Source organism: Eurosta solidaginis, chromosome 5 (assembly GCF_040869045.1).
Source record: "Eurosta solidaginis isolate ZX-2024a chromosome 5, ASM4086904v1, whole genome shotgun sequence".
NCBI lineage: Eukaryota > Metazoa > Arthropoda > Insecta > Diptera > Tephritidae > Eurosta > Eurosta solidaginis.
In genome coordinates this window covers 9,405,573-9,426,719 of record NC_090323.1, presented here as the reverse complement: position 1 = coordinate 9,426,719, position 21,147 = coordinate 9,405,573, and the positions used below count along the sequence as shown (strand labels likewise).

The window sequence follows — 21,147 nt, the reverse complement described above, 5'->3', positions numbered from 1 at the left end:
CCCCTACCCAAAAGTTCGACCCAAAGGGGGGACATAATAATTCGTTTTAGAGGTATGTTTCCTTCGGCAAAGTTTCTTATTTTGATCCCTAGAATACGATTTTCACAGAGCAATGAGCGATTTTTATCTCGACTCGCCCTACTGTACAACCAACTGTTATCCAATCAAAGGTAATATACTCTGTGAGATCTGCTCAACTGAGTATAAAAATGGTGTTTGTTGTTGTCCCTCATAGTATATTTCTCTTTTCTATTATGCGTATGAGTTTCTGTGTGACTTATAGCATGTTTACATTGTGTGCCACTAAAACTTGTGCAATCTCGGTGTAAACCCCATTTGTGCTAAAACTATATGTGTTGCATGAATCGATTTTATGCTACTTTAGGAGCTAGTTCAGCTAGTAAAATGACTACCAAAGACACATTTTAGGGCGGCGTGTTATCGCCACTAATTTTGATATTGTTAAAAAAGGAAATTTTAGAAATTTTTAGGACAGAAGGATCGAGGCTAGTCGCATACGCTGAGGACCTAGTGATTCTGATCACAGGTAAATTGCTGTTAACGATTAGCGAGCTCGTTACTTTGCGGCATTTCGCGATGGGCAGTGCCAATCTGGCTGTAGGTAAATCCTACAAAAACGGAGCTTGTCCTGTTCACAAGAAAAACAAAAGTCTCCTTCTTTAACTTATTTAAGCTAAGCGACACTATGGTAAATTTCTTTAAAGCCTGAAAAGCTCTGACAGCTTACTACACCTGCAAAAGGGTTTTCGAAAGAAACTGGGAACTTTCACTTATATTATCTATGGCAGGTACATACAGCACAGTAGCAACGTAGGGTTGCGGAGATTTAAATCCTAGCATGCATGGATATTCTGGCGCAGTGAGCAACGCACCTCAGTAAGGGCCCAACGTAATTTTTTACTTAATGCCTCTACAAGTGTTCGAGCAGGGATTGGCCGTGGGGCACAGAAAGATGTAAAATTACATGACAAGGGGGCATTATGCGGAGTCAGAAATGCCCCAACGTTTGACACCGACCAATTTACTTCGGTTTCCAACTCCCAAGTGCAGAAAATAAGATATTCTTAAAGGTAGGACTAAGAGGAAGGCTTAGACAATGAAATAAACATTACAATCTACACAGACGGCTCAAAAATGCAAAAAGGGACTTGATGTTGGTATTTATACAAAGCATCTGCATATAGGTGGAGGTCTATGTCATAGAGAGACTGCTCCATGACAGTACAGTGCCAAACATCAACTTAACGATTTTTGTCGAAAGACAAGGGCATTAGAATCAAACTTGATAAATTTGGATATCGTACAGAGGTGTTGACGCTGGAGTACATAATGTACCTAAATGTCTTCCTTCGCTGAGTTCAGGGTACAGCGATATTGAAGGGAATAAAGTTGCAGATAAGATGGTCAGAAAAGGTTACGAAATGGATAAATGCGAGGCGGACAACTTCATACGAACAATGGATTATCTCCTAAAGAAAACCGAGGAATTTGACATTAAGCCAACGGACTTGCTGTCGAGCAGCCGGGGTGATTGCAAGGTCTCAAGGGCTTTGTAGCCGTGTTTGAATATAAAAGTTCTAGCCTCCTTCTCAAGCTAAACAAATCTGCAGTGAGATTACTTACGCCTACCAGAGGTCATTGCGCTATTGCACCAATGCTGCAACGGCGGCGCATGTCAACAAGCTTCCTCTGCAGAAGCTGTCAGGAGGAGGAGGAAGAGAAGTCGATACATCCCTTTATCTGCCATTTTCCAGGACTGCAAACTCAGATTTCTGGTCGCATGGATTTCCGACAATGCGGCAGAGGTTAGAGAAGTGGTTCTCTCACTCCTACTTAGGTTGATCAGAGAAAGCAAATAGTTCATTGAGGACCACTAAGAAGTAACATCGTTGGAGGAACGTGCCGGGTAACGGCTTAACGCTCTCTTAACATAACCTAACCTAGCTTAAACTTATTTGTTTTGCTTAGTAAACGTATGTTATCTTACTTAAGTGCGAACATGGTATAAGTAAATAAAGTACAATTTTAACTTTTCAGAGACATACCCAGCGTTACTTTATGCAGCTGATTCAATATGATAACACATGTTGTATTAGTTTGTAGGATATTCTAGTTTTACATTAATAAATTTGCAATGCACTATAATTTATGTAATTTATAATTTAATATATGCTTAGATGCAGTTATTTTTGTTTTATGCAGTTGTCGAAATACAATTGTTTTGCCTAAATTGCAATTTATAAAATATTACTGAGGCAACTCTGTTGGTTTAAATGAGTTTTACTGTATGCTAATCATTGTGTTGACCATTGCTAGAGGCTTTTGTGTTAAGCTGAAGATATTTTTAGATAATTTACTTAATTTGCAGAAGTGTGTATTTGTGCGTGCTTTGCTTTTGTTTTTTAATAAGGGTGTTATGAATTAGTTGGGCTATAATATAAAATAGTTACGAAAATTACCAAATTTCAACATTATATCTTCAATGGCTTCCGTGTAGGCTTGCCAAGCTTTCAAATTTTCTCCTTACAAACGTGTGCGGTGTCACGCCCATTTCCCAAAATTTTACCAAAATTCTTTTCCTCGGCGTAAAATCATAAAATCACATAAAATTTCGTAATTTTATCGGTCTTTGTAATGCATTATCGCTTTGTTTTCCATTTTTCGAAATGCCAAATTTCAACACGATACCATCAACTTATTTTAAATTACGGCTTGAAATACATGCAAATTTTCTTCTTCCAAATGTTTGAGGTGCCACGCCCTTGTAAAAAAAATGTTTCCAAATTTCTGTTTCTTGGCATAAAGTCAACTCACAATTTGGTTATTTTATCCCTCTTTGGTAACGGACTATCGTATTTTTTTGCATTTTTCGAAATTTTCGATATCGATACCCAGTATAATTAAATTCAAGTTTATATAAAAATTCGGAATTTCTAAAACAATTTTTCGAATTTTTGAACTTTTTGAAAACTCTTTTAAGGTTGATTTGCATAGTTCCAGTAACGAAATTCCTAGAAATAGAGAAGAGTTTAACAGGCGAACTTTGACAAAAATGTTGACTTTTTAATTAGTTGGTGCGTCATTTTTGTTGTTGTTGCTGTAGCAATTTCCAACCAAATATTATAGGCGCTGTTGTTAATTGTGTTTTTTTTGGGTTGTATATTTTGAGCTTTCAGTTATGGTTGGAAAATTTTAAATTCGTTAGTGAAAACCTAATTTAACGAGTTTATGCTCCTGATTTCTGTGGCTTATGCTCTATGGTTTATGTAAATTTTGTTTAATTTTTTGATATATGTGCTTTAGTTACTTTTTACTCAATGCCACAGACTGCCGTTGGCCTAGTTTTGCAAATATTTTTGATAAAAAAAAAAAACAATCAAAACTGGTAGGCCAAACACATTAGTTAAGAACTAATCAAATTTTGAAGATAGCTAAGGTGATTTGCATGGCTAAAATATTAACTAACAAAGGCAATGCACATATTACCCTTTACGATCTGTGATCGAACACATTTTTAAAATCACAATAGCTCCTAAATGGTGAATCAGATTAATGACAAATGTGAAGTAGCGTCAAATAGTATACGTGAGATTCATAATTTTTTGTAATTTTTAGAAACAGTTTGACAGTTGCGTGGTAATTATTTGAGTGAAAAAGGTTTTCAGTCACTGGCTGTTATATGTAATACGAGCCCAGGTTTTTTAAAATTGATCTGAATGAACATGTATGATTTGCATTGGAAAAAATTTAACCATTGTTTCAAACCGCCCTTTCTCTTAAATTTTTTTCTTTAGTAGGTACAATACTTAAACAGGTGAAATGCAATCAACAACACACACGATAAAAAAATTCGAATAAACGCAGGGCAGTTGAGTTACGACTCACACATTCACATATCTTGCCGCTACAGCACGAGTTTACAATCGCTATGCTGTACGTAGTGTAACCAGTTTTAAAAATCAACTTTACAATATTTCAAAAATGGATGATGTAATTTTTTTCATAAAGGATTTAGAATACGTAGAAATCAAAGTAAATGCATCTGAATTGTTCCAACACTTATAGTTGTGAAGATTTTGCATTTCGGACTGTATTTATAGCTGCATTTTGTGCTGTCTGCATTGTGTCTTGTTACGTTTTTATCAAGTGCAGGATTATGTCTTGTCGGGACTCGAAAAGTCAGTAGAATAAGGCGCAAAATTATTGCAATACAAGAAAGAATTGATAAAAGAGATGAGATATTTGCGTACCCGTGCGTTACTTGGGTCATTTATGAGGATCAGGGTTGTATTGAATATAACTGCTGAAGCATGTATGAATAAATGAACGAAACATAAAAAACGTGTCCAAATAAACGGTGACGCGAATGCTAAAAGTAAAAGGTCAAAGATGAAAATGGTGTAAGTAAAGGCATGTATGTAACGAAAACTACGGTGTGTTAAAAAACTTTTACAATTTGCTGTAAAAAAAAAGAAAAAAAAAAAACCAGTTAAAGAAACACGAAAATGAAATGGAAACAAATTAGAATGTATGTATGTATATAAAAATATGCACAAAAAAACAAATGATGTCCAGCTTTTGTAGCCTTTCGTATATACGAAAGCACTCAGCGTTAATTTTTTAGATGTGATAAAAGTATGTGTGAATTTTAAAGTGCGTTCATAGATGTGTCAATATTTTTTTACTTTATTTTATTTTATTTAAGAGTTAATGAATATGCATACTTTTCCTCTATTTTTTATTTTTTTTTTATTTCAGCGCATACAAATATTTATTTGGCCTAGCACTGATAGGTACGTATAAAAAAAGCAGAATGCTTTTAGGCGCCAGCACACCAGATTTGGTAAAGTTATCTCAACTTTAATTCAACCGTTAACCCCAATCAAACTTATAATACCCTTGTGTACAAGTACACGCTAGGTATAAAAATGGATTCTATCACTTCAATGCACAGCTTTCTTCACAAACTAAAGGATTACCCTTTCCACTAGAAATATTAAGAAATATAGTTAACAAGCTCTAGTAAATAAGCTGAAGGACTCGAGTTTTAAGGACGAATCAAGGCTGACCTGTGAAGAGAGAGTTTGTGCATTGTTGGTAGTGTCAAAATTTGTTCGACCTCCGCGGGTTTGTATCTAAACATTGCAAGTCAACATTACATTACTTTATTTTATATAGGGCGCAAAAGCATTCCACGAAACTCATGTCCTAAGCCCAATAAAAATTCTCACGGATTCAGTTCTGTAGTGTATGTAGATACCTGTGATCGTCAAAAAATTACCACCTTAGCCAAACTTAATGTAATGTGTTGAAGTTAGGCACTAATACTACTTTCGGTATATACCTACTGAAATATTATTGAAGCTATTTTTGGGTTATGAAGAAATTGTGGACTACGACAATGTAATTGAAATTGAAATATAATAAAAATCCTTGCAAACTTCATTTTTAAGAGCCTTATCAATATTAAAAACAAATTGCAAAGTTTACACGTGGCGGTGCTTACTAGAACATGTTTCGCTTCTTCATCAGCTAGTTTTTCTGTAGCTGAGTTTTTGAGCTCGAAATATCCAACATTTATACATCATACTGGTGTGTCGGCTAATGCCTTTACCCACTCAGCCAAATGAATGTCATGCCGCATGCTTTGTAATTCGTTTCCAAGTATGTATTGCCTTTTTTGTTGCTATTTCTTTCATACACAATTAGTCTTTAATTCAAACTATGTGGAATATTTTCAGGCGCGTTCAACAAAACGTCGATAAGTTATATTAGATATTCAGCAGTGCGTTATTAGCAATGCTTTCTCGCTGTTCACAATTCACACTGAAAATGAGTTTATTTTCAGTACAAAAAAAAAAAAAAAAAGAAAAAAAAATTAACTAAACATAAATAATTATAACTATGTTTCGAATCATTCAGATGATTAGTGCTGGCTTAAAAAATATATTTTTAATTAAAAAGGTCCTAAAATCAATCATTCAAAAGAGCAAGCAATACGCATAAAGTCATATATGAAATAAGTTTTTAATTGAAAATCAGCAATAACAATTATCTTAACTTTTGGTGTTAATTAAATTTGTGCATAATTAGGTTGTATCCGCGACAACCACTGGCTATGAGCAAGAAGAGTAGAGGTAATGAGGCTAACACGAGTTAAAGTAGTTCATAGTAAAATATGTAAAAGAAGCTGATACAGATTTTTCCATGTGCCAGCAGTTTGTAGTTTAAAGCAGCAACAACAATAACAATATATGTATAGTTTAACGCGCACATATTTCTTCAGTAAATGCCCTTCTTGTCGTTCGTTTTTTTGTTTTTTTTATTTTTTGAATAGCTTTGATGGACGTTTGCCATAATTAGGATAATGAGTAAACTAAATTAATAGTAGCGAAAGTTTTCAATTACTTGGCAAATACTGGTGATGGATCAAAATTTTCTTGGAGCAAGTATTAAATGGAAAGCAAGCTAAAACAGCTTAAATAAAAAGAAAAATTATAAATGTTTGAGTACCTTAAATTCCTTATCATTTAAAGCAAAGATTTTTTTTAATTTGAAATGATCTAAAATATTTAATTTGAGTAATCCTAAAAAAATTTCAAATGCATGGAAGTTTATTTTTTCCATAAAATTTTTACATAAGTATTTACATCCTGTACACTGAAAGAAATAGTGCTAGTAAAAGCAACAAATCGGTTCTGTTCTTCTTGACTTAACCCAATTGAAATTGAACGAATTACGGTTAATTCGACCGAGTTCTTTGTCAAACGAACAAATTAGTTTAGACATTTCAACAGAAGAGAAATTGTCGCTCTTATGTTAACAAAATTCTGTAAAATTGACAGACTCCTGGTCAATCTAATGATCTTTCTGTTAACACAACTGATCTCACTGGTAATTACAACATCGATCAGCAGTCAATACATGAGCAATTTCAAAGAGAATTTTACACTCACTGTGCTCTCTACTTTGTACTTATGACGATGGTGCCACTTGCTTAAAAAAATACCAAAATAAGAAAACCACCAAATCGAAAAAACACACAAAATGGGAAAGCAACAAAAAACCAGATTTTCAGTTATCAATTCAAAACGAAAAAACCCTTTTTCGAATTTACTGTAAAAAAAATTAAGAGATACCGGGACACCTATCTATCGGTACAATTTTGTAACTTCTCGTCCAAGCGAAATGCAAAATTGTGCCTTCTTGTTGCAAAAGTTTTGCTTGAACAAACAGGATTTTTCCAAAGTTAGTAACATTTTGTTCAAGTTTTTATGAATTTTCACGCGAATGAATCTAATAAGATAATAAAATCCTTTTTTAATGTTGATGTTTCCGACAAAGTAAAAGTTTGAGTTGTTTTGGAATCGTTTCAACTGAAAGTGTTACGAAAATTAAACTTGTCGAATTACATGTAAAGTTACTCCAGTGGTGAACTACCTTCCTGCGATTTGATTCTTTACTTTTCTATAACTTACAAGTTCTCTTTTTAAAATGTTACGTCAAACATTTATACTACAAGTCTTGTTAGAAACAATCAAGTGTGGCAACTACATGCGAGAGAAGAAATTGAGAATGAGCTCAGCTGCAACTGAAAGAATTCAGAATCAGTTTTGTGACTACTATTTGTATTTCTATTTGCAAAGCGAAGTTCAAAACTATAAATTAAATAAATTATAAAATATAAAATTTAGTGAAAGTGCTTTTAATAAAACAAAATAATAAAGTGTATAATGTTTAATGTGTGCCAGCATATTTTATGTAAGCCCAACTGACGTTCGGTTAGTAAGTGCCACCGTGGTGTGATGGTAGCATGCTCCGCCTGCCACACCGTTTGCCCTGGGTGCGCACCCCGGGAAAAGCAACATCAAAATTTTAGAAATAAGGTTTTTCAATTAGAAGAAATTTTCTCTAAGCGGGGTCGCTCCTCAGCAGTGTTTTGCAAGCGCTCCGAGTGTATTTCTGCCATGAAAAGCTATCAGTGAAAACTTATCTGCCTCGCAGATGCCGTTCGGAGTCGGCATAAAACATGTAGGTTCCGTCCGGCCAATTTGTAGGGAAAATCATAGGAGCACTACGCGAATTGGAAGAGAAGCTCGGCCTTATATCTCTTCGGAGGTTATCGCGCCTTACATTTATTTATTTATATGGCAATATATGTACTTTCGTACAAAGCTGTCGCAACAACTTTTTTAAGTTCATTTGACTACTAAAACGGTCAATTACGAATCAACGACTTGTGCGCAGTTGATTCAACATCTTGTTGCGATGGATAAAAATTGACAGAAATTTCGGTTGAATTGACCCGTATTTCGGTTGATTTTACCAGTCTTTTTCTTTCGGTGTATGCACATGAAGCACTCGCAAGCTAACGCAGGTATTCACTCTGTCGCTTTTACATACCTGCATACATACATATTAATTATACGCCTCGAGCGCTGCGCTATTTACTCATATCGTATTTACATTTTAATATCACCTCCAGCTAAATTCCTCGTACATATTATTATCGTTAACAAACTTACATCCATTCATATATTGTAAGCTACGCTCTTTTAGCATAGAATTTATGTATATTACTGCATGTGATAAATTAATGGAATGCAATTAAATTGTTAATGAGCATGGAAGCGCCCAAATATTCTAATTTCATACATGAAAACATCACACGTACTATATATATATATACCTTGTACGAGCTAATTGAGTTGCGACTAAACAACACCTTAAGTAAATTTCGAGTATTTAATGTTAAGCTTTAAGATATATTTCAAGGTAAGGTAAGAAATTGCCTGCAGTTGTAATGTATAATGTTGGAGAAAACACAACAATTCCCCAAATTTGACCTTATTTCAGGATAATCTAATCTATAGGAAAAGTCTGTTTATTAAGCAAAATTAAATGGCAAGCATTTTAACTAATAGCCTTAATCCCATACGCCACTCGCGTGCAAGCTGAATAAAATAACGGTAGTCGATTTACGACTCACACAATCACACTTCCAGCCGCTATGGCAATGAATTTGCATTCGCTAGTAGCAGTCTAAAAAAATTTAGTTCCTTAATATTTAAGAAATTTATGGGCTATTTTTTTTTTCTTCTTATATGTGTAGTTATACTTCTTGAGCTAAATGTAAGAATGTAATTTTTTAAACGAAGTTAGAGCCCAGACTTTGATTATTTTTTTATATAATCTATATTATTGACCAAAACTATGTATGTAGCATTGCAAGAGCAAATATTGATTGAGAAAACATTCGCCTTTGTGTAATTAGGCGCAATCAATTGTAGCTGAAAAGGCAAAATTGAGGATCAAAATGATATATGAATTTAAATTAAAGAAACCTATAGAGACATGTATGTATGAACGCGGTATCAAAAGGAGAAACCTAAGGATATACCAAGAAGCATTTAACCAGAATTAACCCAATCTAACCAAATGGGCGCGTAACATATGCCAAATAAAATAAACATGATAAATTAGTGAAAAAGGAGCAAAGAAATTTGTATGAGTGAGAGGTTAAGCAGCAGCTGATAATAAAACGACCTAAATAAGCACATAAATGTAGTGCATGCTTGAAAAGATGTTATGAGATTTGTTTGTGGTTAAAGATATTACCAAAGGTTGAACATAACTTAGCGTAAATGTAAATACCCAAGAGCTAAATTAAGTTGGGCAGGTGGAAAGACGCACTATATATATATATGTATTTAGGATATAGAAATGATGAGATATTTAAGTTATTTCCGTATAATCTAAAAAGATGAGTGCACATTTGTGTCTTATTGAATTTTGTTTTTGTTAAGCAGAGGAAACCTTTTATTATTAACTTTTTGGGCCGCAACGCAGATGTGTAATTAATTAATTTCATTAATATCGAGAAGATAAGAAAGCTTGTGATAGTTTTGCTTGAATTAGGTACATCAGTTTTAGATGTTATTATACTCTGAGAGCAGAGTAACGCTACTGTACAACTGTACTATAGACTGCCATTGATTTCGAAACACGACTCTCACACTTGCTCTCTGAGAGCACAAGTCAACACTAGGAAGTGTAGGAGCAAAACTCTTTGAATGCAAAGTACTATTACGCCGAAAATAATTTAAATAAAATTTTAAGCTTTAATTAAGCAATACAAGCACCTTACCCGGGGATCAGGGAAAGCAACTGGTACGATGAAAAATGTCACTTTGTGACTGTAGGAGAGGACACTGCCTATAAAGCTACATTAAAAGCGAGTTTCATGAGTGAGAAGAGCGTGAATTAAAAGCCACCCAGTATAAAGCTCACAAACTTTACCAAGAAATCAGAAGATTTTAAGCTCGGCGTAAAACCCTATAAAAATAAGAGTAGTGACCTTGTAACTGATGTCCAGGTGCTAGATTCTGCAGGAAACGCTTATTTCTTGTTCCTAAATGAGGAGAGCGTTGAAACGTCCAAGGAAGGTTATATACCCGGGTCCGCAATCGACGATGATGGAATAAACGTTCCCATCACCCGACTATGGCAAAGTAAGAATATCAGTCACCATATCAAAGAACAGCAAGACTGTGGGCGCTGATAGGTTTCCTGCGTATCTATTCAAATAAGGCGGCGAGGAGTTAGCAGAGGTGCATGCATCAACTTCTTTGCAACTTAAGGTCGAACGAGTGCATGCCCGAAGATTGAAATAAAAGTGTTCTTTGCCACAAGAAGCAGAATCATGCAAACTACACCAACTATCGCAGAATCAGCCTTCTTAATATCACACAGAGAGCCCAGTAAAGCGCGTGCCAACATTAGCACAGACAACATTTTTATTGAAGAAACCCGGCGAAGAATCACTCATGACTTATCGTACCCGTCCTGATATATGGTGGAGAATCATGGACAATATCAGATGAGGTGGCGAGAGAAAACTTCTTCGGAAAATGTGTGGACTTCTACGCGTGAACGATAGCGAATACCGAAGAAGATTTAATAATGCGCTGTACAAAGTTTATGTAGATACAAACATAGTTCAACGAATTAAAACACAGCGGCTAATGCTGGCTAAATCATGAAAGACAAGAAGCAGAGGAAGAGGACCGCTCGTCACTCCGCTGGAAGGACCTGGTCGAAAGCAACTAAAATGCCGTTGGTGCGGCCAATTGCCGCTAATTAGCCTAGCGAAGAACGGACTGGACTTGTTGTACAGCCATAACCGTTTAAATGGTTAATCGCTAATTAAGTTAGTAAGTAAGCTCCTGCTGACTTAATGCTACTTACTAAGAGAGCAACGTGATTCTTGCTCCTTCCATGAGATATCACAGCTAAACTCTTTCAATAAATTTCATATAAAACTGAATTGCAGCCAAAGTCACATAAACATTACAATTTACACAAGAGCAAAACACACCTACACACAAAACGTTTTTACTCTTTTAATTATAATTACAGCTTTTAATTTGTGTATTCGCATGAAAATCTCTCCACACAACCATAAAATCCCTCATAAACTACACATCACTCATACGCAATGTGTCACCAATTAGAATAAAACTATTGTCATAACTTTCCTTACATATCAACATACAAACATGCAAAACCTTACCTGCTCATAACTCATTCTTCTTCGTAATCTAGCTATCTATTTATAACATAGAATTAACCTTTTGACATCAAACAATTAAAATAATTACGCAATTTTCTCAAAGGATTTGTCAAAATGCATTTAGATTTAATTACAATTTTAATTGGCACGGCATTTGCTATACGATTTCCTACTATCGATTTGATCCCAATGGGAATTTTTGTATTCATGTGTGTATGTATTTTGGGTGAGCATGAAAAACAGGTGTGACCAGTTTGTTTGACAGACACACCCTTCAACTAATTGTAGCCAAAAGTCAAGTTAGCACCCACAAGAACGTATTATAGTCGGCTTTTGTGTTTATAAGTGTTGATTTTCGGTGTTTACGTTCATATATGTATGTGATCGCAAAACTTAAAAGAGTGCTATTAAAGCTTAAGTGATTGCCATACTTTAGTATTGTTTGTTTTGGATTTTCATGAATTGTGTTAAATTTCGAGTTTTATAATTTTGATAAAAAACAGGCTAAATCTAAGTTGGAGTAAAACTATTTTAAGGCCGACCTCGTGGCTATAAATCAGTTTTTCTTAGCCACTGATTGGATTTTCTTGAACTCCTCCAATGAGCCACTGTCTTCTTACGGAATTTTCAAAGAAATAATTTTATCAGCCATTTCGAGTTTCGTACCTTTCAAACGTAATAGTTATAGTAAGATACCACCCTGGTATAATGCAAAACTTAATAATATTAAAAATAGAAAAAATAAAGCCTTCAAAAGATATAGAAATAGCTCTTATCGACTTAATTACATTACACTGAAAAGGCAATTTGATTGTCTTAATAAGTTTTTGTTCAAGCAATATATGATTAAACTTGAATCGAAATTAAAAACAAATCCGTCTAGTTTTTGGTCGGTTATAAATTCCAAGAGACAGACTAATGGCTTCCCCATGACCATGGAGTATGATGACGAAGTCTCCAGCAATACGCAAGATACATGAAATTTGTTTGCCAAATTATTTCAGAAAGTATATTCAAAGTTTACCTCTTCACCAATTCCGGTATTTCACTCTGGATGTTCTTCTGTCGATCTCTAATCTGCCAAGTAGCACAAAATCAGATATTGAGTTTTTTTCTCCGTTTTTCTTTAAAATATGTTCGAACATCATTACAGAGCCTATGGCGCTTCTCTTTCGAGAATGCCTGAGCAATGGAAGTTTTTTAGACTCATGGAAATTATGCTCCATAAATCCCGTATATAAATCTGGTAGCCGCAATGATATATGATTGTTAAGCAGAGTATTTTGGCAAAAGTATTCGATCATATATTGAATGGTAAACTATTCGAATACATCGGTAATGCTATAGTTGAGTGCCAGCATGGATTCTTTCCTAGAAGGCCCACTTCCACTAATTTAGCTTTAGTCACCAATCAAATTGTAGGTGCTTTTGAGAGCCAAGAGCAACTTGATATTATTTATACGGACTTCTCTAAAGCGTTTGACAAGGTCGATCATTCTATACACACAAGCTGGCTATGTATGGTATCAATGGTAACCTGTTAAAATTTGTCAATTGGAGCCTATAGATCATCCTTGCTTATCAAAGCCTAGTCAGGAATCCCTCAGGGTACCCATTGCGGTCCTTTACTATTCCTAATTTTTGTCAATGATCTCCCTCAGCAATTCAAGTTCGCTAAATGCCTAATGTTTGCAGACGACGTCAAGCTTTTTCTAAGAGTCCTTCATACTTCCGACCACTTAAACTTACAATCCGATCTCAATTCTTTTGCCGAATGGTGCTCAAACAATAACTTGCTCCTAAACACAAACAAAATATTCTAAAAAGACAACCACATCATATTTTAATTATAAACTAAATGACAGACCTCTGAATCGCTGTCATGAAATTAAAGATGTGGGTGTGATTTTTGATCCTAACCTTTCCTTTTCAAGTCACATTGATTTCATTGTCACGAAGTCTTTTGCAATGGCTGGACTTATTACACGTAAAACAAAAGATTTTAAGGACCCTATGACGTTGAAGGCACTTTATACCTCATTGGTAAGAAGTCGTCTGGAATACTGCTCAATAATATGGAATCCATTTTATGAAGCTAACTCGCACAAAATTGAGAGTTCAAAAAATTTTTACAAAAATTGCACTGCGTTTGCTTCATTGGCCCGATGGTCTCCCATCTTACATTAGCAGGCGGAAATTGCTCGGTCTGCAGGCTTTGTGTGACAGAAGAGCTCGTTTCTCACTCACCTTTGCCTATAATGTTATAAACTCTAACATCAGCTGTTCCGACATATCCAACTTATTCATTCCGTATGTTCCTCCGCGTTATCTACGGAATAATAGACTATTTATCGAAGCAACTCATAGAACGAACTATGCTATGAATGAGCCTATATCCAAGACTATACATCTAGCAAATCGATATAGCAGTGTTCTTAATTTTAATAATAGCTTATATAAGTTTAAGCTTGAACTCTTTTCTATTTTTAACTAGTCTGTAAGAAAGCCTGTACTTTTTAGACTGAATGAATAATAAATAAATAAATTGTAATGAGTTTTGAAAAGTAAGATTAAATAAATGATATAAAACTTTAGCTAGAATGCTTTACTAACATAGTGATTCTCTACAGCCAATTATGCCATTTCATATTTTCAACGCTGAGCCTAGTATATTAATGCTTCGCTGTTTTGTGTCAAATTAAGTGTCGCAATTTATTTAAAATGTATTTTTCAATATTATGATGTGTTATGAATTGATTTTTGTTGATGCGATGTGACTGATAAAGTGCTGATGTCATTGATGATTTGTATGCTATTCTTTTCATGTTACGGGAAAACTTTGTTGGGATTTCTCTTGCCGTGCTGTAACCTTAGGGACACTCTCTTATAGTGCGGTTCGATATGACACGAGATGCGTTTTGATTTGATTTGATGATATATGTGGTTTTATATTATAAGATATTATGTTAAGCAACCTGATGTGATACGATAGCAACTCCATTTTAAAAATTTCACGTATGATCTCGGTTTGATCAAAAATGTCACGTGGTATCAAGATACCATAAAAAGAATGATGATATAAAATAATACTATGTGATGTCACTTAGTTGACGCTATGTGCCTGATACTGTGGTGATGTAATAAGTGATTTCCGTTACGTTTAAGTTATGGAGTAGCCATGTTAAGTGTATTGTTGTTGTTGTCGTTGTTTTTCTATCGATTATGGCCCTTAAGGGGTTTTTTGATATAATATGATTTGATCTAGTGTGATGGGGTTATATGTTGCGCGATATGATCTTAAATAGATAATAAGATACTGATGTGAGATTGATCACAACTCGTTCTGACAAATGTCACGTGGTAAAAATATATTTTAAAGTTATGCACCGATATGATGTGATTTCGTGTGATGTGTACTGATGTGATGTCATGCGATGATATGGAATATGATGTGATAATATACAGTAATATATTATGTGAAGCGAATTTTGCAAGATTGCATATACATGAATGCATAACAATATGATATAATGTGAAGGTGATTTCGTATGTTGCGTAGTGATGTGATGTCATGCGATTATATTTCGTGTGATGTTATTTTTTATAATAAAATATGATGTAAAGTAACTTAACGTGAAATTTCAAATCACATATGAAAGATAATAGCATAGAAGCAAAAATGTTGGGATATCGAGGCTTGTTTACTGATGTTTACTGATCCCCAAAAGTTAGGGGAAGTGTTAGCGATATTATTAGTCCTTTGTGGGATAAACAACCGGTACGTTTCGGTAACAAGGATCATTATGGTACAAGATCGACCATTTCGGTAATTTTTTAATACAACCACAATGTACCTCCTGATCCTGAATCAGCCTTCTCATCTCCTAGTTCCATCAGAAGTGAGGGGATGCCAAAGCTTCGCATGCTAGAAACAAGATTCGCTCCGCATAGGTGAGGTTGACAATTGTACTGGGGTTGCTTTTCACATCTCCCTAAGCTCCGGATGGAAGCCCAAACTTATTGTAAGCTTCGTTCAGAAAAAAAAACCAGTAACCAAAAAATATAACATTGTACAGAAGAAGCAGAGAACATATCTCAATCACATTCACTGCACACATACATGGCTTATTTAAAAGGGTAGACTTCCTCTGTTTTTCGTGCAAATACTTTTTTAGTGATGTCGCCCTTCCATATATTATACAGAGAACTGCAATGTACGTAATTTCGAAAAACGGTGTTGTGAACAAAGGTTACAAAGGTGATGCCACTTGACTTCGAGTCAAAAGCTACTTAGAATGTGATGTGATATTGAACAATGAAATCATGTGATTGGAATTTCATAAAAATTCTTTATATCATGCAATATGCCTTAATATTTTCAAATCTTCGCCAAAATCGATCATCCGAATATTTTTGTACGTATCATTGTTATTATATTTTGCCTTTGCCATACAATTTACTCGGTCGAAATATCACTCGATCGCATATTCAATTGCAACTTTCAAATTAATTTTGTAGGATATATAAGTAATTACCATACAAGTAAAATTACAACAATTACATTGTTAAGCATAAATATACTTATCTCATTTGCAAAGCATGTTAACATATGTAAGTACTGTATGTACGGACAGTATGTATTTAAATGTGTAACTGCTGCGCTTTTCTCTCAAAGTGCATAAAATATATTTGCCTGTTATTAAGAAATTATAAATGAATTAAAAGCAATTTTCACTCAACGACTGACTCACGCAGAAACGTGGCTACCAAAAAGAAAAAGCGCAGTCATATCAACACGCATACATACATAGTTTGGTCACTTCATAAGCGAGCTTGATGTGTTGGCCCAACCAGTATCAGTTTGCCACCCACAGAAAATGCCAACACAACTAGTTTTCATATCCATACAATACGCAGTTATACGTTTGTGTTGGTATGTCTGTATTCGGCTGCACTTCCTAATATAAAATGCAAATAACTTTATTAACTTCAGTTAAATATCAGCAGCAACTGCATGTTTGAAGGGCAATAGCAATAATTTGCTTTTAACAAAGTGCAGCAATCGATGTACGACTTATTGCCCATACCAAATTTTAATGTAATTCGAGCTACTGTAATGCATGTTGGCGCACTTGTCGGCATCAAAGCCCAATGGTCTTACGAAGTTGGCACTCCAGTTGAACATTGCACCGGCATACAACGCCAATTCACTATTATGCATAAGCATGGGATTATCACTTAGCGAAATTAATGCTAATTACTTGTAAAATATATACGAGCAAAGTATGGGTTATGGTTGAATGCTACTTGAATATGTAAAATTCGCAGAGTGACTGCCTGCGATAGATAATTATGCAAATAAGGTTTATGCATCTGTAAGCGTTTGCTCTCAATTCCCACTTACCTTGAATAAAATTATGAAACTCAAAATAATTTTTCTTATGCATTAAAATGTCCTCTCTTCTTTGTGAAATTAATAGTAAGCGAGAATCAAAGTAATTGCCTTACGGTTGGGCAGATAGTATTTTTTTTTTTTTTTTTTTGAAGGGAACTAGTTATCACGGAAATATTTTTCCTTCGAACGCTGCTTATTTTGATTTAAAGCAAATCCAGTTTTGGCGTATTCACTCTTTCACACTTTTAGTCTACTCTTCAATATTGCTTCTTTTTACTACTATTTATTCGGACTGAAGAGTCTCCTTGTAATACGCTAATTTTCTTCTTCTTCTTCCATACTTTCGCATAATTTTCTCCATCTTCCTTTTCTTCAGCTTCTGCTTCTCCATCATCTGTCTCTTTTGTCCTATCTTCAATCTCATTTGTCCATATTAAGACTATTTTCCTTATCTTTACTCTAATTTTGGTAATACTTTGTCCATATCTAGGTATATTTAGTCTCCGTTTCTCATTATATGTCACTTCTATTCCATCTGAAATCTCCTTAATCATCTTCAGTCTTTCTTCCTACTCTTTTCCTACAGTCTTCGTTCCTCCATTATCTCTATCTTTACTACCATTTTTGATATTCTTCATCCATCTTCAGCTTATTTTTATTTTCAGTCTCCTGTTTCCACTAGCAGTCCCATTTTCAGTATCTTGACTTTTTTTCAACACAATTAGTGATATCAATTCGTATATATTTGCAGGAATGATCATGTGATCTATACATAAGTGATGTGATGTACTTTTTAACAGCAGTGATAATCTGATATTTAGTTTTGCATATGTTTTGATGTTTGTGCTTCAGACCACATTTTCTGCGTAGGAAAACAACAGAAAGAATGGCGTTGTGCAACACGATGACTGTCTCATAACACTTGATTCATTTCTCACCATCAATTTCCTGAAAAAAAAAAAAAACAGTCATAGCGGTTAAAAATTGCCCTATCCTTATAAGATGACAGGATGTTATATTGTTAAATAGGTCTCGATATCGAAAGAAAGCTATCCATAATTAAACTATAGAGCTGAAATCTTAAATAAAGGATGCTTATCAAAGAAATTGCAATTTGAAAAATGAGAGAAATTCAGCAAATCCTCTTTTGTTGATGACACACTGAGCTTTTGTAATTTAGAAGCGGATTGGTGTAGCAGCGTATCAACTTTTATACCAGAAGATTTGGAATTAATTGGATCTTGCTTCTTGTTCAATCTTCTATTCAAACAAAAATGGAGCTTCTTGTGTTATACTCATCTATAACATCAGATCGGGTATAAAAATAGAAACGGCATGCCAGAACAGAGACAACTTTTAAGTTTAACAAAACCGTTTCACATCAGCTGAGAAGTAGTGACCTTGGGTTTGTTTAGTTGGAAAGTACCAAGAAAAAATTAATTTTACTAAAATTTGTCTGAATGGAATGCTACTTGGCTTAAAAAATCTCCCGGTGAGTTGATATGCACAATGTTGTTTATAGGAGCTGCTGACTTCCATTTACAAGTCAGGTGTGAGCATCGTGCAGTGAAACATGTTTCTCCTTCACTCCAGGCAGCTCAGATCTCCGGTACACATTACATATAAAAAGTTTTCCAAAGCTCTTAAATTCAGCTCTGTCCCAGACTCAACTCAGTCAACTATGCTGTGTTTATTTAGAAACTGCTGCCAAAGTTGTGCATCACTGCTACTATATACACAATCGAAATGCAAAGAAGAACGAAATTTCTTGAGTGAATGTAAATAAGAAATCAACCGTACATACAAACTGATGTACATAGAGAAATGTAAATAAATTTGCAAATTTGCACTTCTGCGTGCCATTGTGTGTATGAGTGTTTGTATGCAAGGAAGTACGACTGATTGCCGATTGCTCTGGTAGACGTGCTGCCACAATGCATCGTGTTGCAAGTTATGGTAGCACACAATTGGCAGTTGAGCGTGACCAGTGAATGAGCATTGCGTTGCATTTTCTTTTTTTTGTTCATATTGTTTACTTCATCCTTTATGTGCGGCTTCTTACTTGCTTACAGATTTAGGGTCGAGAAAGATGCAAGTTTAAGCAACATTTCAACTGACACATTGCGTTGTCAGCATTGACAGTGGAACATTTAAAATGCAATGCATGCATCATAACTGTTGTTCATTATGGGATTACTGACGCCGTTGATACTTAAACAAAGAAGTTTTTGTTGTATATAAATTGATATGTACTACAGATAAAAATAAATAGTGTGATTTGGAGAGGGGGTGTAAGAGGTTGTACAACTTCAGTTTACCAACTCAATTAAGTGATGAATTGTGTCGACAACAACGTCACGGTCGTGGTATACTGCATTTTTTTAATGTTGCATAAAAGGGTGCATGAAAAAGTCATTTCAAATACATATTAACACTGTGATGACAGACGTTATAAATAAGTAGCGCTAAAGGACACGATTTAATTTAAAATTAATATTTACTTTGACTTCGATGTCACCCATCCGTAATACTGAAAATTCTGTGGTCAGAAATTATAATAGCTTAAGTTAATATCATCTTAAAATTCTGTGTTGGCTATTATTAATCGTATATTTCTTTCGTTTTTCAGGTAAGCTCAACTTTAAATCAAATAATATAAATTCATCCGTTGTAATTTTGTCCAATATCGCGGTGAGTAGTTCGAAATTACAAAATATAAATAGTAAGCTTTTTTAAGAAGTTATTTTAGTCACATGAACCAGTGTTGCTAAAACTGCGCTTTAGTATGCACTTGTGTATAGATTGACTCCATAAAGGATTCTATATTACACTAAAAACTATTCCAAAACAGCATAGAAAATGTAGATAGTGCAAACCATTGACGATCTCCAAAAAATTTACGAATGGGTCCGCTAATTATCTCCAAAATGTCGCCGAAAGAGCGCAGATGCAACCTCAAAAACAATCTGGAAATTAACTCAAATTAGTAAAAAAAAAAACAAAACTACATATCTCGAAATAGCCTTGAAACAACCGGGGAAAAAACCCTGAAGAAACCAAGATAGTCACACAATGTTGACGGAATAATCCTGAATATATTCTAAAACCAATAAATGCATGAGTATCAATCTGTCTCTGCACGCTGATTCAATAACATACAGTAGTAAAAGCACACAGTCGAACAGCGGGTAATATCACTTGGTGGTTGTTTGCTTGTGCCATACTAGCCCGAAACAGCCCATAAAACGCAGATAACATGCGGATATAATATGTAAATGATACATATAAGGCCCCTTCATGACCCAGAAATATCTCGAAATAGTACCAAAATTAACACTTAGATAGTGTTGAAACAGCCCGAATCATATACCAAAGATAATCCAGAAGTTTATTCAGAAATAGTAATGAAATAATCCGGAAATTGCCCTAAAATAACCACAATGGAATGGTCATAGGTACAAAATTATCTTAAAATTATCTCAAGCTTATCCCCAACATATTTCAAAACCATTTAATAAAAAATGTTGGGTATCAGACGAATTTAGGAGCAAGTGTGACCGTTGTTCGTCTGTACATACTGATTCTTTATTGCAGAAGAATTTATTGCACATAATCTTGCAGCGACCATTCTCACTTAGCAGTTTGTTAACTACTGCTCTGCTTTGAGTTATTTCTCTCGATAAAACTTAAAATTTTGTTTATAATTTCACAGTCGCTCCGACATCTGCTTTAGACCAAATTAGTACTCAACATTTCTACGATTTTAGGAGCTAATATAGTTATAAGCATAGTGGCCGCTGTGGTGTAGAGATATTGTGTCCTAAAAACTCAATCTACAAGACAACAAATATGAACATGGCCGCCGTGGTGTGGTGCGTGATCAGCATAAAACACGTTGGTTCCGTCCCGCCTATTTTCAGGGAACATTAAAAGGGGGCACAACGCAAACTAGGAAAGAAGCTCGGCCTAAATCTCTTCGTAGGTATATCGCACCAATTATCTATTAATTTTTTGTTTATAATTTCAAGTAAGCTTTTTTATACTTGTTAGTTTGATGGAAGTTTTTCTAAAAAGATTTGTACTAAGTTTTATTACGAATCCACTTTTTTATGAATTTATATCAACTGAAATTTGTTTTCGATTGGAAAAAGTCCTGCAG

General features: G+C 34.6%; 1 protein-coding gene across 4 annotated transcripts in view; it reads left to right on the top strand.

Annotated features, from left to right (window-relative positions):
• LOC137252723 (ecdysone-induced protein 74EF) overlaps nucleotides 1–21,147 on the top strand; it is a 674,751-nt gene that overhangs the window by 303,413 nt on the left and 350,191 nt on the right. Inside the window, exon 4 of one of the 4 annotated variants that reach the window (XM_067788789.1) lies at nucleotides 19,618–20,455. The exons of the other annotated variants lie outside the window; for them this stretch is intronic. Within the exon in view, the coding sequence (XP_067644890.1) occupies nucleotides 19,618–19,724 (107 nt within the window). The 3' untranslated portion in view covers nucleotides 19,725–20,455. Of the gene's footprint in view, nucleotides 1–19,617; nucleotides 20,456–21,147 lie in introns of those variants that run through there. 4 annotated transcript variants of the gene reach the window in all.